Source organism: Theropithecus gelada, chromosome 1, assembly GCF_003255815.1.
Source record: "Theropithecus gelada isolate Dixy chromosome 1, Tgel_1.0, whole genome shotgun sequence".
Lineage (NCBI taxonomy): Eukaryota > Metazoa > Chordata > Mammalia > Primates > Cercopithecidae > Theropithecus > Theropithecus gelada.
In genome coordinates this window covers 63764834-63776081 of record NC_037668.1, presented here as the reverse complement: position 1 = coordinate 63776081, position 11248 = coordinate 63764834, and the positions used below count along the sequence as shown (strand labels likewise).

The following is an 11248-nucleotide window of genomic DNA, read 5'->3' as shown; positions in this document are numbered from 1 at the left end:
CTGGGCCTAGCTCCTGTTTGGGGGAAGTCAGGCTCTGAGAACAGAAAAATCTGGCTTGTTCCTACCCGCTGACTCTGGCAAAGCACTCAGCCCAGCAGCCTGGGCCCCTCTGAGTGATCTCCAACAGGAAAAGCCACCAAACCATGCCTGTGCCCTTCCTGGCTGAACACGAAGCCAGCTGGAGTGTCTGGCAACACAGCAGCTCATGGCCGTGGGGCCCCAGCTCCTACGATGGTACAGCGCACCAGAGTCACTAGTCTTCAGAGATCAGGCTGCCAGGGGAGAGTCCATTCAGGGCAGGAGAAACAGGAAACAATGGTGAGATTTACCAGAAACTGTTTATTGCGACTTCCACTGGAAGCTGTTAATAAGCCACATGGCAGCCAAGAGCCAGGTGTGACCTAGATCAGCTGGATGCAAGTGCTGTCCCTTCATCCACACAACCTGCTGCTCGGGGGCCCTGCTAGGATGTGCTTGCTGGCAAACTGGCTAAAACCCAACAGGGAGGAATGATGCTACTGCTCATCATTTCCACCTCCCCACATCCCATGTCCAAGACAATACAGGAAAATGGCACAAGTACCCCAAAATAAACCCGCCTGGGTCCCTCCGTCCTGCTGAGGAGCTGGGAGTGCCCTACTGCTCTGCAGCAAACCATAGACCCAGCACCAGCGAGGCAGCAGTCCCTTGCTCACTGTTCCAGTGAAATCCCCTGAAGAGACCCCAGCCCCACTGGTGTAGTCAGTCAGCTCCACAATGCAGGGAGAGTGGGGAGCCCCACTCAAAGAAGCTCAGGGTTTCCGACTGGAGCTGTAGTTGGTCCCAGGGGACCTGGCAGAGCCCCAACAGCTGTGGCCCTCATAAACTCTTCTGGAATACACGGTGCAGGCTCTGGGCCAGGATGTCTGTCTCCTCATAGCCTTCACAGCTTTGCTGCCAGCTCTCTGGCACCTGATCCATCCCATAGTAGGCACCAGCAATGGCCCCAGCCATGGTGGCAATGGTGTCTGTGTCCCCACCAAGTGAGATGGAATAGATGAGAGTCCTTTGGAGGCTATTGAAGGCAGAGGGGATCTCAGGGTCTGGCTCCATGCAGCGCAGGAAGCAGTAGATGGCGGTGGGCACCGACTCAAAAGCAGCAATGCCATTCCCTGTGGGGAAGCCACGTTAGAGGGGCTCCATGCATCCCCAGACCTCCTGCCATTTGACACAAATCAGCACTCTTGGCTTCAAGCAGGCTGTGACTAAGATCTCAGGCTCTACGGTTAGACCACCTGGGCTCAAATCCTGGCTCCACCACATACTGGCTGCGTGACTGGGAGAGTTACCTAGGGGACTGCTAAGCTTCCTGCTCTCAGATTCAACTCCTTAAGCAGACAGGGAGTAACGTTAGTAACTCTCTGACAGGGCTGTTGTGAGGATGAAGCAAGACCGTGTCTGGGAAGCATTCTGCACAGCGCCCAGTACAGATGCTAGATAAATAAAATCCACTATCAACATTTTTACGACGAGTGGCCAGCTGCCATTTCTGGGGACACTGATCCACAAGGCTGAGGGTGCTGTAGCTTCGGAGCAAGAAGCGCTGAGCTCAACCCTGCCATGACTGTGTGTCACAGCAGCTCAGGGTACAGTGTGACAGCAGGCAAGACTCCATGCTCCCCTGAGCCCAAGACCGACCCTGAAGGATGACAGAGGCGGAGACAATCCCAGGCAGGCCCACTCACCTAGCTCAGACACCACTTCTTCCCTGGTCACCGATGCCTGGTCTAGAAGCTCCCCAATCTTCTTCAGGCGGCTAGAGTATGGATGCTCCTCCATGCCCAACCTGTGGGTTGGGGGAGAGATTTCAGGGAGGTCAAAGCAAGCAGGGTGGCGGTGCGGGCAGGGGAGAGGGCTGCATGTGAGAATGAGCAGGGATGTGGTCAGGCTGCCAGCCAGGCACAGGTGCCCTGACAAGAGGTGGGAGAGGGCTGGGGGTGAGCAGGTCGTTTTGTTCTCTGGGACCCTGAGAGCCTTGAAACATAGACAGGATGAAGGGGCTTCTGCCCATGCCTCCCTAGGGTCTGCAATTAAGGAAGGAAGGTTTCAGTTTATGGCAATGCCAGAGGCCCCCTGGATCACCCACATCCCCACACCACACACCTCCAGCCCCATACTCACTCCCTGGCATCCAAGACAGACTGGGCATCACCCTCCAGCTCCTCCATGTGGCCCAGGAGTTGCTTGAGAAAGTGCTTGCTGGAAGACTCGCCCTGCAAGGCCAGGTGCACAGCCAGGGCCTGCAGGATGGCGCCATTGTAACCCAGGGAGGAGGCATGTGTCAGCTGGGCCGAGAGCCGGGCAAACTAGAGAGGAGGAGACCTGCTGTCACAGAAGCCCTGCTGCAGAAGAGGAAGGGGACAGCCCAGAAGCCAGCCCGCCCTGAATACCTTCTGCACATCCTGGACACTGCTGTAGGCCAGGGAGATACCAGCTACCCGCATGGCACCTCCATTGCCATAGGAGCCTTTCCCGTTAAACTGGGCCCGGGCAGGCTCAAAGACATCACGACATTTGGGGTTCAGGAGCTTCTTGAAGACAGTGACTACTCCAGCACCATAGCCCCTGTCAGGGTCTTTCTTGTACTCCTGAGCAAATCTAGGGAACAGAAAGGGAGACAGAATTGGGATTTACAAGATGCCTCTAAGGGTTGGGAGAGAAGAAATCGAGGCTGGTTTGGAAAAAGAGAAAGCCTTGGGGGCCTAAGGAGCCTGCACCAGCAGTGCTGCTGTTTTAGCTTGGGAAGCTGTGCCAACCAGACACAGGCTCCTGTGGAGGGTGGGGGGCGCGGGCATGCACAGATGTCATTCCTCTGGTCAAGGGGTGCAATAACTTTGCCCACCTGGTTTGCCTCAGCCCAGGACCATCCCCCTCACCTGTGAGCCATGTCCACCTCGTCAAAGGCCTCCTTGGCTAGCAGGGACTGCACCAGGGCCCTGGCCATGGCTGTGTCATCTGTGTAGTACAAGGCTTCTGTGGGGAGAGGAGGGAGGATGAGAGCCTCCTGCTCGCCTTTTTAAAATTTATTTGGAGACAGAGTCTCACTCTGTTGCCCAGACTGGAGTGCACTGGTGCAATCATGGTTCACTGCAGTCTTGAACTCCTGGCCTCAAGCTATCCTCCTGCCTCAGCCTCTCAAGTAGCTGGAACTATAGGCATGTATCATCACAGCCAGCTACTTTTATTTTTTGTAGAGACAGAGTCTCACTCTGTTGTCCAGACTGGTCTTGAATTCCTGGGCTCAAGCAATCCTCCTGCCTTGGCCTCCCAAACAGCTGGGATTATAGGCATGAGCCATTGTGCCTGGCTCTGCTCACCTTTTATTTTAGTTTATATTATTTTATTATTTTTTTGGTACAGGGTCTCACTCTGTTGCCTAGGCTGCAGTGCAGTGGTACGATCATGGCTCACTCCAGTCTCGACCTCCCAGGCTCAAGGAGCCTCTTGCCCCAGCCTCCCGAGTAACTGGGACTACAGGTGCACACCACCACGCTTGGCTTTTTTTTTTTTTTGCCAGGCTGGTCTCAAACTCTTGGGCTCAAGTGGCCTCTTCCAAAGCACTGGGATTGGCCGGGCGCGGTGGCTCACGCCTGTAATCCCAGCACTTTGGGAGGCGGAGGTGGGTGGATCACGAGGTCAGGAGATCGAGACCATCCTGGCTAACACGGTGAAACCCTGTCTCTACTAAAAATACAAAAAATTAGCCGGGTGTGGTGGCGGGCACCTGTAGTCCCAGCTACTCGGGAGGCTGAGGCGGGAGAGTGGCGTGAACCCGGGAGGCGGAGCTTGCAGTGAGCTGAGACTGCACCACTGCACTCCAGCCTGGGTGACAGAGTGAAACTCCATCTCCAAAACAAACAAACAAACAAAGCACTGGGATTACAGTTGTGGCTACGGCACCCAGCCCCTGCTCATGTTTTAGCGTTACCACATCTAAAATGACCTTAAGTCAGTTTCTCACTCCCATTCACTTTCCTGGGCCTGGGAAACCTTAGGATCTCAGCATTGGGATTTTCAGCAATTCTTTATTCCAAGTCAGTCACCATGTCCTGCTGCTTTCTATTTTATGTATTTATTTATTATCAGCCTATGTCATGCTTTGATCTGCTGATTTCTGAAGGAAAACTTCCATCCCCTTATGGCTGCCATCCTTGCAGCTCCAGTCTATTTGTTTTTCTTTTTTATAGTCAGGATCTTGCCATGTTGCCCAGGCTAGTCTCGAACTCCTGGGCTTAAGCGAAGATCCTTCCACCTTAGTCTCTGGAGTAGCTGCATTACAGGTTGTGTGCCACCATGCCCAGATTGAAAATGATAGTTTCTGGATCCAGGTACCCCCCTACTTCACTTCTCTGTAGCACACCACCAGTGACCAGTGTCTTCATCTTGAAATTCTTTCCCTAGGTTTCGTTCTGCTCCTCCTCCTATCAAACTGTTTCCTTCCCTAGCCCCCTTCCCGCCCTCTCTCCCTCTTAATTACCGGTGTTCTCCAGGGTTCTGACTATGGCCCTTTCTTTTTTTTTTTTTTTTTTTTTTTTGAGACGGAGTCTCGCTCTGTCGCCCAGGCTGGAGTGCAGTGACGCGATCTCGGCTCACTGCAAGCTCCGCCTCCCGGGTTCACGCCATTCTCCCGCCTCAGCCTCCGAGTAGCTGGGACTACAGGCGCCCGCCACCACGCCCGGCTAGTTTTTTGTATTTTCAGTAGAGACGGGGTTTCACCATGTTAGCCAGGATGGTCTCGATCTCCTGACCTCGTGATCCACCCGCCTCGGCCTCCCAAAGTGCTGGGATTACAGGCTTGAGCCACCGCGCCCGGCCTGGCCCTTTCTTCTCACTATGCTACCTGCTCTCCACGAAGATTCACCTTCTCTGCTTGACCTCACACCTGCTACCTTAGCCGGGATCTGAGCGCACAAAGTTAGTTAGTTTTACAGGCGAGACAGCACATGCAAACTCCTGGCCTAGGGGAAAGCATGGTGTGAGGAACCGAAGAGCAGAAAGCAAGGCCAAGGTTGGTGGAAGACCAAACTGCAGACGTGCGGGAGGGCTGGACCACGTCGGACACGTTAAGGAATGTAGCTCTGAACTAAGGGTAACGGGAAATCACAGCAGGGTTTTAGGCGGGGGAGGAAGCGATTACAGTAAGGCTTCCAAAGCACGCCCAGCGGGGTGGAGAACGGGCTGGTGGTGTACTGACTCCAGAGAATCGGGAAAAACAGGTCAAGTCGGCAAGGGTGGACAGGCAGTCCCCGGCTTAGGATGGTTCAACTTAAGTTTTTTTCGGCTTTCCGATAACGCTGATACGCATTCAATAGGCTCCTAGACGTCCGATAGGGCTGCGTCCAGATAAAACAGTCGTCTAAGCTGAAAGCGCACTTTCCACTTCAGGTATTTTCAACTTACGATGGGTTTATCCACACCCTGCACGGTTGAGGCCCCGGTGCTGCCACGTCCCGAGCACGGGATGTTCGGGGCGAGACGTCTAAGGCCGGAGATCGCGCTAGCACTCGCTGAGCCCAAGCTGTCTGCGGGTCATCCGGCTCCGGCCCCGGTGCCCTCGACAGTCTCATCCCCACGCACCCCCGACCCGTCGCCCCCGGAGGCTCCGCGCACCTTCGGTCTCCCACTAGCACGGCCTCTGACGTGCGCCCGGCCCCGCCCACCTGTCCGCTCACTCCCGGGCGTGCCGGGGTCCGGCTCCAGGCTCTGGACATGACGCAGGACTGACGTCAGCTCGACGGTGTCGTGGGCCTCGTAGAAGGAGCCCACGCAGTCCCCGAGCAGCGCGCCAGCCAGGCAGCCTCGGAAGCGTGAGAGAGAGCGGGCCGCGCCAGCCCCTCCGCCGCCAGCTACAGCCATCGCCGCCGCCGCCATCCGCGCGCAGGCCGCTCGCCACTTCCGGTGTCACCCTCGCAGCTTCCCTACTCCCGTTCCGCAGCACTCCCCGGGGCCTAGAGTCACCGCTCCGCCGCCCGGCCCACAGCGCCGCCCAGCGGCCCGGAGTCTCGGCGCCGCGCAGCTCCCGCCAGTCTGTGCTTTGAGTCCCCGTTCTTCCCGCTCCTCACCACTGGGCTAACTGGATGGGAAGGCCGCTATGGGGTCCCTGGGGGATGGGCACTGAGCCGGACCACTGGATCACTTCAGGCCACTGCCTTCTGCAGGCGAGCACCCCTAACTCCGCACCCCCAGCCGGCCCTCTCCACCGAGGCCAGGACCACCCCCAAGCCCTCCCACCAGGCCCTTGCCCGCTGTGGGCCTCCCTTAAGCATCAAGAGGGCGGACCAGGGGCCGGCTGGGGCACAGCCAGGTAGAGGCCGCGCTGCTGGAGCCCAGGAGTGCTGGCCCAGCCCAGAGAGGGGTTCCTTGAGGGGAGGGGAAAGATTGGATTTGGTACATGGAGTGCGGGGGAATGGTGTTCCCCGTCTTTACTCCTCCATAGACAGGAGGGTGTCCAAGAACCCTCTCCCTGCTGGCTACATACAGTGGGGCAGAGAACAGCCGGCCTGAGATCCTCTGCATTTATTCCATTCATTCTCTCCTCCCCCCTTCCATTGCCCACCCAACCCTGCCCTCCTCCCGTAGTCTTCCAACGCTAGGCCAGCTCCAGCTGGCAGCTTTTGAGTGGACTCAGGGTGCTATTTGTGGTACGTGTGAAGGTGTCCACCTCAGGCACGAACTTCTCAGCGGGCACGGTCAGCTTGCGCCGCGTGTCCATGCACTTGGTGTCCAGCAGCATGGAGTTGGCCTTGCAGGCAATGTCAGCCTGCAGCCGGGCCAGGTGCTTGTACAGGGCGTCCAGTGCGTCCCTAGGGAAGGGCATTGACAACCCCCAGCCCCCATGAGGCTAGGAGGCCTGGGCTGAGTGCACAGCCTTTAGTCAGGAAGACAGCCCCAGGGAGCCAGCAGGCAGCAAGAGGCCCCACTGCTGGGCATCGTCTCACTGCTCCTCCCACCCACTCCCCAGACCTACTGTGCTTGTGCCAGCTTCTGCTTCAGGGCAGCGATGGTTGCCTCTAGCTGGTGAACCTCGTCAGTGAGGCCATACTGTGCCTGGAGGCAGAGGGGTTGGGAGTTCCAAGTCAGCCACACTGTCCTTTACCTGAGTGCTGCCCCGTGACAGCAGTGCCCTTGCACCATCAGGAATATGAGAAAACCTTGGCCAGGGGGCCCGTGCCCCCACTGGGACACCCTCTCACCTGGTCCCGGCAGAGTTCCACATTGGGCCGGTAGGTTCTGGCCTCTAGCCGGGTATGGGACAGCTTCAGGCTCAGGAACTTTGTGCGCAGATCCTCCTCCAGGTGCCGGATGTCCTCCTGCAGCTCAGCGATCTCCTCCAAGGTCTGCAGAGGACAGAGTGACTGGTTTCCACCTGCTGGACTCACCGTACATGCCTGATCCAGTGCCTCCTGGCGGGGGCATGCGGCTCCTCATCCCACAGCAGGAAGTCCATGCCCTGGGAGACGCTCACATTCTTCTCTTGCCACTTGAGCTCACTGTACACTTTCTCCATCTCCCGCAGCCGCTTCCTGAAGGCAAATTCCGTTGCAACTCTCTGGGCTTCAAGCTCGTTGTTGGTCTGAAGGAGGAAACACAGGGCAAGGGAAGGGTCTATACTCACGGCTGCCTGAGGATATTACTCAAGCGAGGGGCAGGGGGCCACGTGCACAGCAGGGAACAGAAGATAAGGGCTGAGCACACACTGGGGCCATCCATTAGCTGTGGGTGGCCCGTCACCTCAGCAATAGTTAGAGCAATGGCCTCCCTCAGCTCCGTGGCTGCCTTCATCTCAGCCTCCCCTCGGTCCTTGTTGAACTGACTGAAGTCATCCCACTGCTGGAGTGTGGTGGAGCTGCAGGTGGCAGGGAAAATGGAGGTCATGAGGGTGTGGCCTGGGAGGGGAGGAGAAGAGACTGCTGAAACACTCTTCTTACCCATCAGGGACACGTGTGGGGTCGACCTTCAGCGAGATGTTTGGGGATCTGAGGTTGAGAGAGAGACAGCCTCTGTCGATCTCCAGTGTCTCCATTTTGCCCCGATGGTCGGAGTTGAGCTGCTGTCGGACTTCCTGCAGGAGGCTGGGGAAAGCGCAGACTCCATCAGGACCATCCCCCAAGGCCCAGAGGCAGGCCTCACCGTATGAAGGGAACACTGCAGGAAGAGGAGGCTGGGATGACCCTTCCCAGCAGAAGACAATGGAGCTGCAACTGTGGAGACCAAGAGCAGCACAGCTGGATGAAAATGCTGCCACCATGCGCCTACACACCCGTGGGGCACATGGATGTAGCTGTGCTCACAAAGGCTCATACGCACACACTCACAGGAGCTACTCAGGGGTGGTGGCAAATGAGTGTCACCTCTCATGCTTCAATCGGTGGTACTGGCTGTCCAGGGCAGGGTGGTGAGAAGTATTCCGAGCCCATGTCCAGGCAGTGGGAAAAGTGCTACAATTGATGAGTGGTTTCTGTCACAGGCACCAGAAGGCCAAAATGTAGCACGAGAGCCAGTTGCTCCTCATCCACAATATCTGTGTTCCACATTGAAGGCACACAGCCTCCAGGGGCTCGTGAACATACGGACGACCTGCCTCTCCCTTACCACAGCTGCTCGAAGGCCTGGCTGACCTTCTGTTGCAAGGCCTTCTTGGTGGCCTCGATGACCTCCACCTCTTTATGCAGCTCATCCTCCACAGGGTCCTTCACCACATCAACGTCTCGCCGGCTTTCCCGCAGGGTCAGGCACTCAATGGCCACATCCAGAGGTAGGTTCTTGGCCTGCAGGTTTTGCTCTGCTGAATCCTTCATCTAGAAAAGAGGGCGCGGCCGGGCATGGTGGTTCACGTCTGTAATCCCAGCACTTTGGGAGGCCGAGTCGGGTGGATCACTTGAGGTCAGGAGTTTGAGAACAGCCTGGCCAAAATGGTGAAACCCCGTTTCTACTAAAAATACAAAAATTAGCTGGGAATGATGGCGCACGCCTGTAGTCACAGCTACTTTACTCAGGAGGCTGAGGCAGGAGAATCGCTTGAGCCCAGGAGGCGGAGGTTGCAGTGAGCTGCGATCGCACCACTGCACTCCAGCCTGGGCAACAGATCCAGACGCCGTCTCAAAGAAAAAAAGAAAAAAGAAAAGAAAAAGAAAAGAAGGGGCAGGGGGGCTGGTGGAGCCATCCATGGGGAAGTAGCACTTGTCCCCACTTTAGCAGGGAGCCAGTGACTCGGATGGACATGCCACTCATGACCCCCCATCAAGGGTTTCTCAACCCAGCCGTGGGGAAGGAGGGGAGGTTTTGGCAGCAGCCCCCAGGCACCCAGTCCTGGCTTCCTGCCTGTGTCAGGGCGTCGATCTCGGCATCTAAATCTGTCAGACACTTGTCCAGCATCTCCTTCCACCGGTTGACAGTATCAATCCTCTCCACCAGTCGAGTCCTGTTGTCATGTTCATCCCAAATGGTCTGAGAGAGACAGGCCAGATAAATAGGGTGTCACAGGGTTGGGGGCTATCCCTTTGCCCACCCAGCTGAGTTCCCGACCCCAACCTGGTTGTTGGTCTCATTGCGGAGCACCCGGGCCTCCTGGCGGATCTGATGGGAAGCATCTCGCTGCAGCTGGGCATTGGTGGATAGCAGGTAGCTGTTAGTGTGCCAGTCGGGCAGCTGGAAGCGCTGACTTGGCTTGACGCTTAGCGTGGCCATGGCACAGAAACCAGAAGGGTCAGAAACCCCTAGGCCTGTTCACAGACACCACCTGCAGAGGCAAAACACGGCTGCGGGAGACCTTTCAGGAGAGGTCTCCTGGATCACACGCCCCCTAGGCAGAACTTGTTCCTGTCCATTTTGCTCTGAGCCCCCTCCTGCTGGAAGCCTGCTTGGAGACAGCCCTTGCTTTGCTCAACTTTGTGTGAGGCATTAAGTTTCCCTCCCTCCTGTCCCGGGGCGGACACAAACCCCTGGACCTTGCAGGTCCTGGAGCAGGTAAAAAGGAATAATAATGGAGTCCCGGAAGCCTCGAAGTGTGTGTGAAATGCCAAATGCCTTGGGGAGGGGGGGGGTAGGAGGATGTCAGAAAAAAATAGTCCTAATGCAGTTTCCACACCTGCCACCAGCCAACCATGCCTTGTTGAGCTTCCTTTCCTTTCTTCCCCAGGCTGCGGGCCAGACCCCGTGGGGGACCTAAGGGCAGGAGCCCTGTTCTCTCTCCAGGGACGCGTGCCTGTTGGCACTGGGGACCTGGGGGACGGCCCCCTCCCCGTCCGGTAGCCGCCACGCCCTCCCGCCTCTTCGCCCTCGCCTACTGTTGGAGGGGGAGGCGGGACGGGGAGGGCCTCGTGGGAGGGGCTGGGGTCAGGCCGGTTCCCCGCCGAACCGCTTTCTTCCCCTCCGCAGGATGATCGCCTTTGGTTTACATCAGTACCCCGGTCCGGCGCGGAGGAAGGGGGCGCCCCCGCTCTCCTAGCTCCCTTACCTACTTTCCTGCTTCGCTCTCCGCGCCCCCCGCTCTGAGCTCCAGTGTTTGGCACCCCCGGTTGCTAGGCAACCACCCCTCCCCCGCGGCCTACCTGGCCTGGGTGCTTCGCTTGGCAACCGCGGCGGCGTAGGGCGGCGTCCCCGGAGGCTTTTAGGGTAGGCGAGGGGCGGCCGGCGGAGCCTGAGAGAGGTGGGGGGCATCAGCGCAGCGCTTTCATTTGATTTACAAACTAAATGAACATTTGTTGTTTTCTCAGACAGGGTCTCGCTGGGTCGCCCAGGCTGGAGTGCTGTGGCTCAGTCTCGGCTCACTGCAACCTGGATCTCCCAGGCTGAAGCGATTCTCCCACCTCGGCCTCCCGAGTTAGCTGGGGCCACAGGCGCATGCCACCACTCCCGGCTAAATTTTTTAAAAAATTTTAGTAGAAACGAGGTTTCACCATGTTGCCCAGGCTGATCTCAAACTCCTGGCCTCAGGCGATCCACACATCACGGCTCCCAAAGGGCTGGGATTACAAATGTGAGCCACTGCCCGGGCCTAAACATTTTTATTTTGATAAAGGTATGCATAGACATGATAGAAAATATGAAACCGGGCGCAGTGGCTCACGCTTGTAATCCCAGCTACTCCAGAGGCCCAGGCGGGAGGATTGCTTGAGGCTAGGAGTTCGAGGTCAGCCTTAGAAACAGTGGTTGCCACCAAACGAACAGCACATAGAAAAGGTAGGCCGGGAGCAGCAACTCAGGCCTG

The 11248-nt window shown here is 57.4% G+C and overlaps 2 protein-coding genes across 3 annotated transcripts; both read right to left on the bottom strand.

Annotated features, from left to right (window-relative positions):
- Positions 1-319: 319 nt before the first annotated feature.
- Positions 320-5962, bottom strand: ADPRHL2 (ADP-ribosylhydrolase like 2). The gene is made up of 6 exons (XM_025405620.1): positions 5700-5962; positions 2916-3012; positions 2430-2637; positions 2161-2345; positions 1725-1825; positions 320-1151 (listed from the first exon to the last, which is right to left on the bottom strand). The coding sequence occupies exons 1-6, from the start codon at positions 5908-5910 to the stop codon at positions 859-861; spliced, it is 1095 nt and encodes a 364-aa protein (XP_025261405.1). The 5' UTR covers positions 5911-5962; the 3' UTR covers positions 320-858.
- A 578-nt stretch (positions 5963-6540) lies between these two features.
- Positions 6541-10570, bottom strand: TEKT2 (tektin 2). 2 transcript variants are annotated; one of them, XM_025402954.1, is made up of 10 exons: positions 10496-10570; positions 9571-9778; positions 9361-9486; positions 8632-8837; positions 7968-8111; positions 7771-7885; positions 7505-7612; positions 7233-7376; positions 7007-7086; positions 6541-6842 (listed from the first exon to the last, which is right to left on the bottom strand). In XM_025402954.1, the coding sequence occupies exons 2-10, from the start codon at positions 9724-9726 to the stop codon at positions 6629-6631; spliced, it is 1293 nt and encodes a 430-aa protein (XP_025258739.1). In that variant the 5' UTR covers positions 9727-9778; positions 10496-10570; the 3' UTR covers positions 6541-6628. The 2 variants fall into 2 exon arrangements, with proteins under 2 accessions (XP_025258739.1, XP_025258748.1); XM_025402963.1 differs by having other exon boundaries at positions 10127-10504.
- Between the last annotated feature and the right edge of the window lie 678 nt (positions 10571-11248).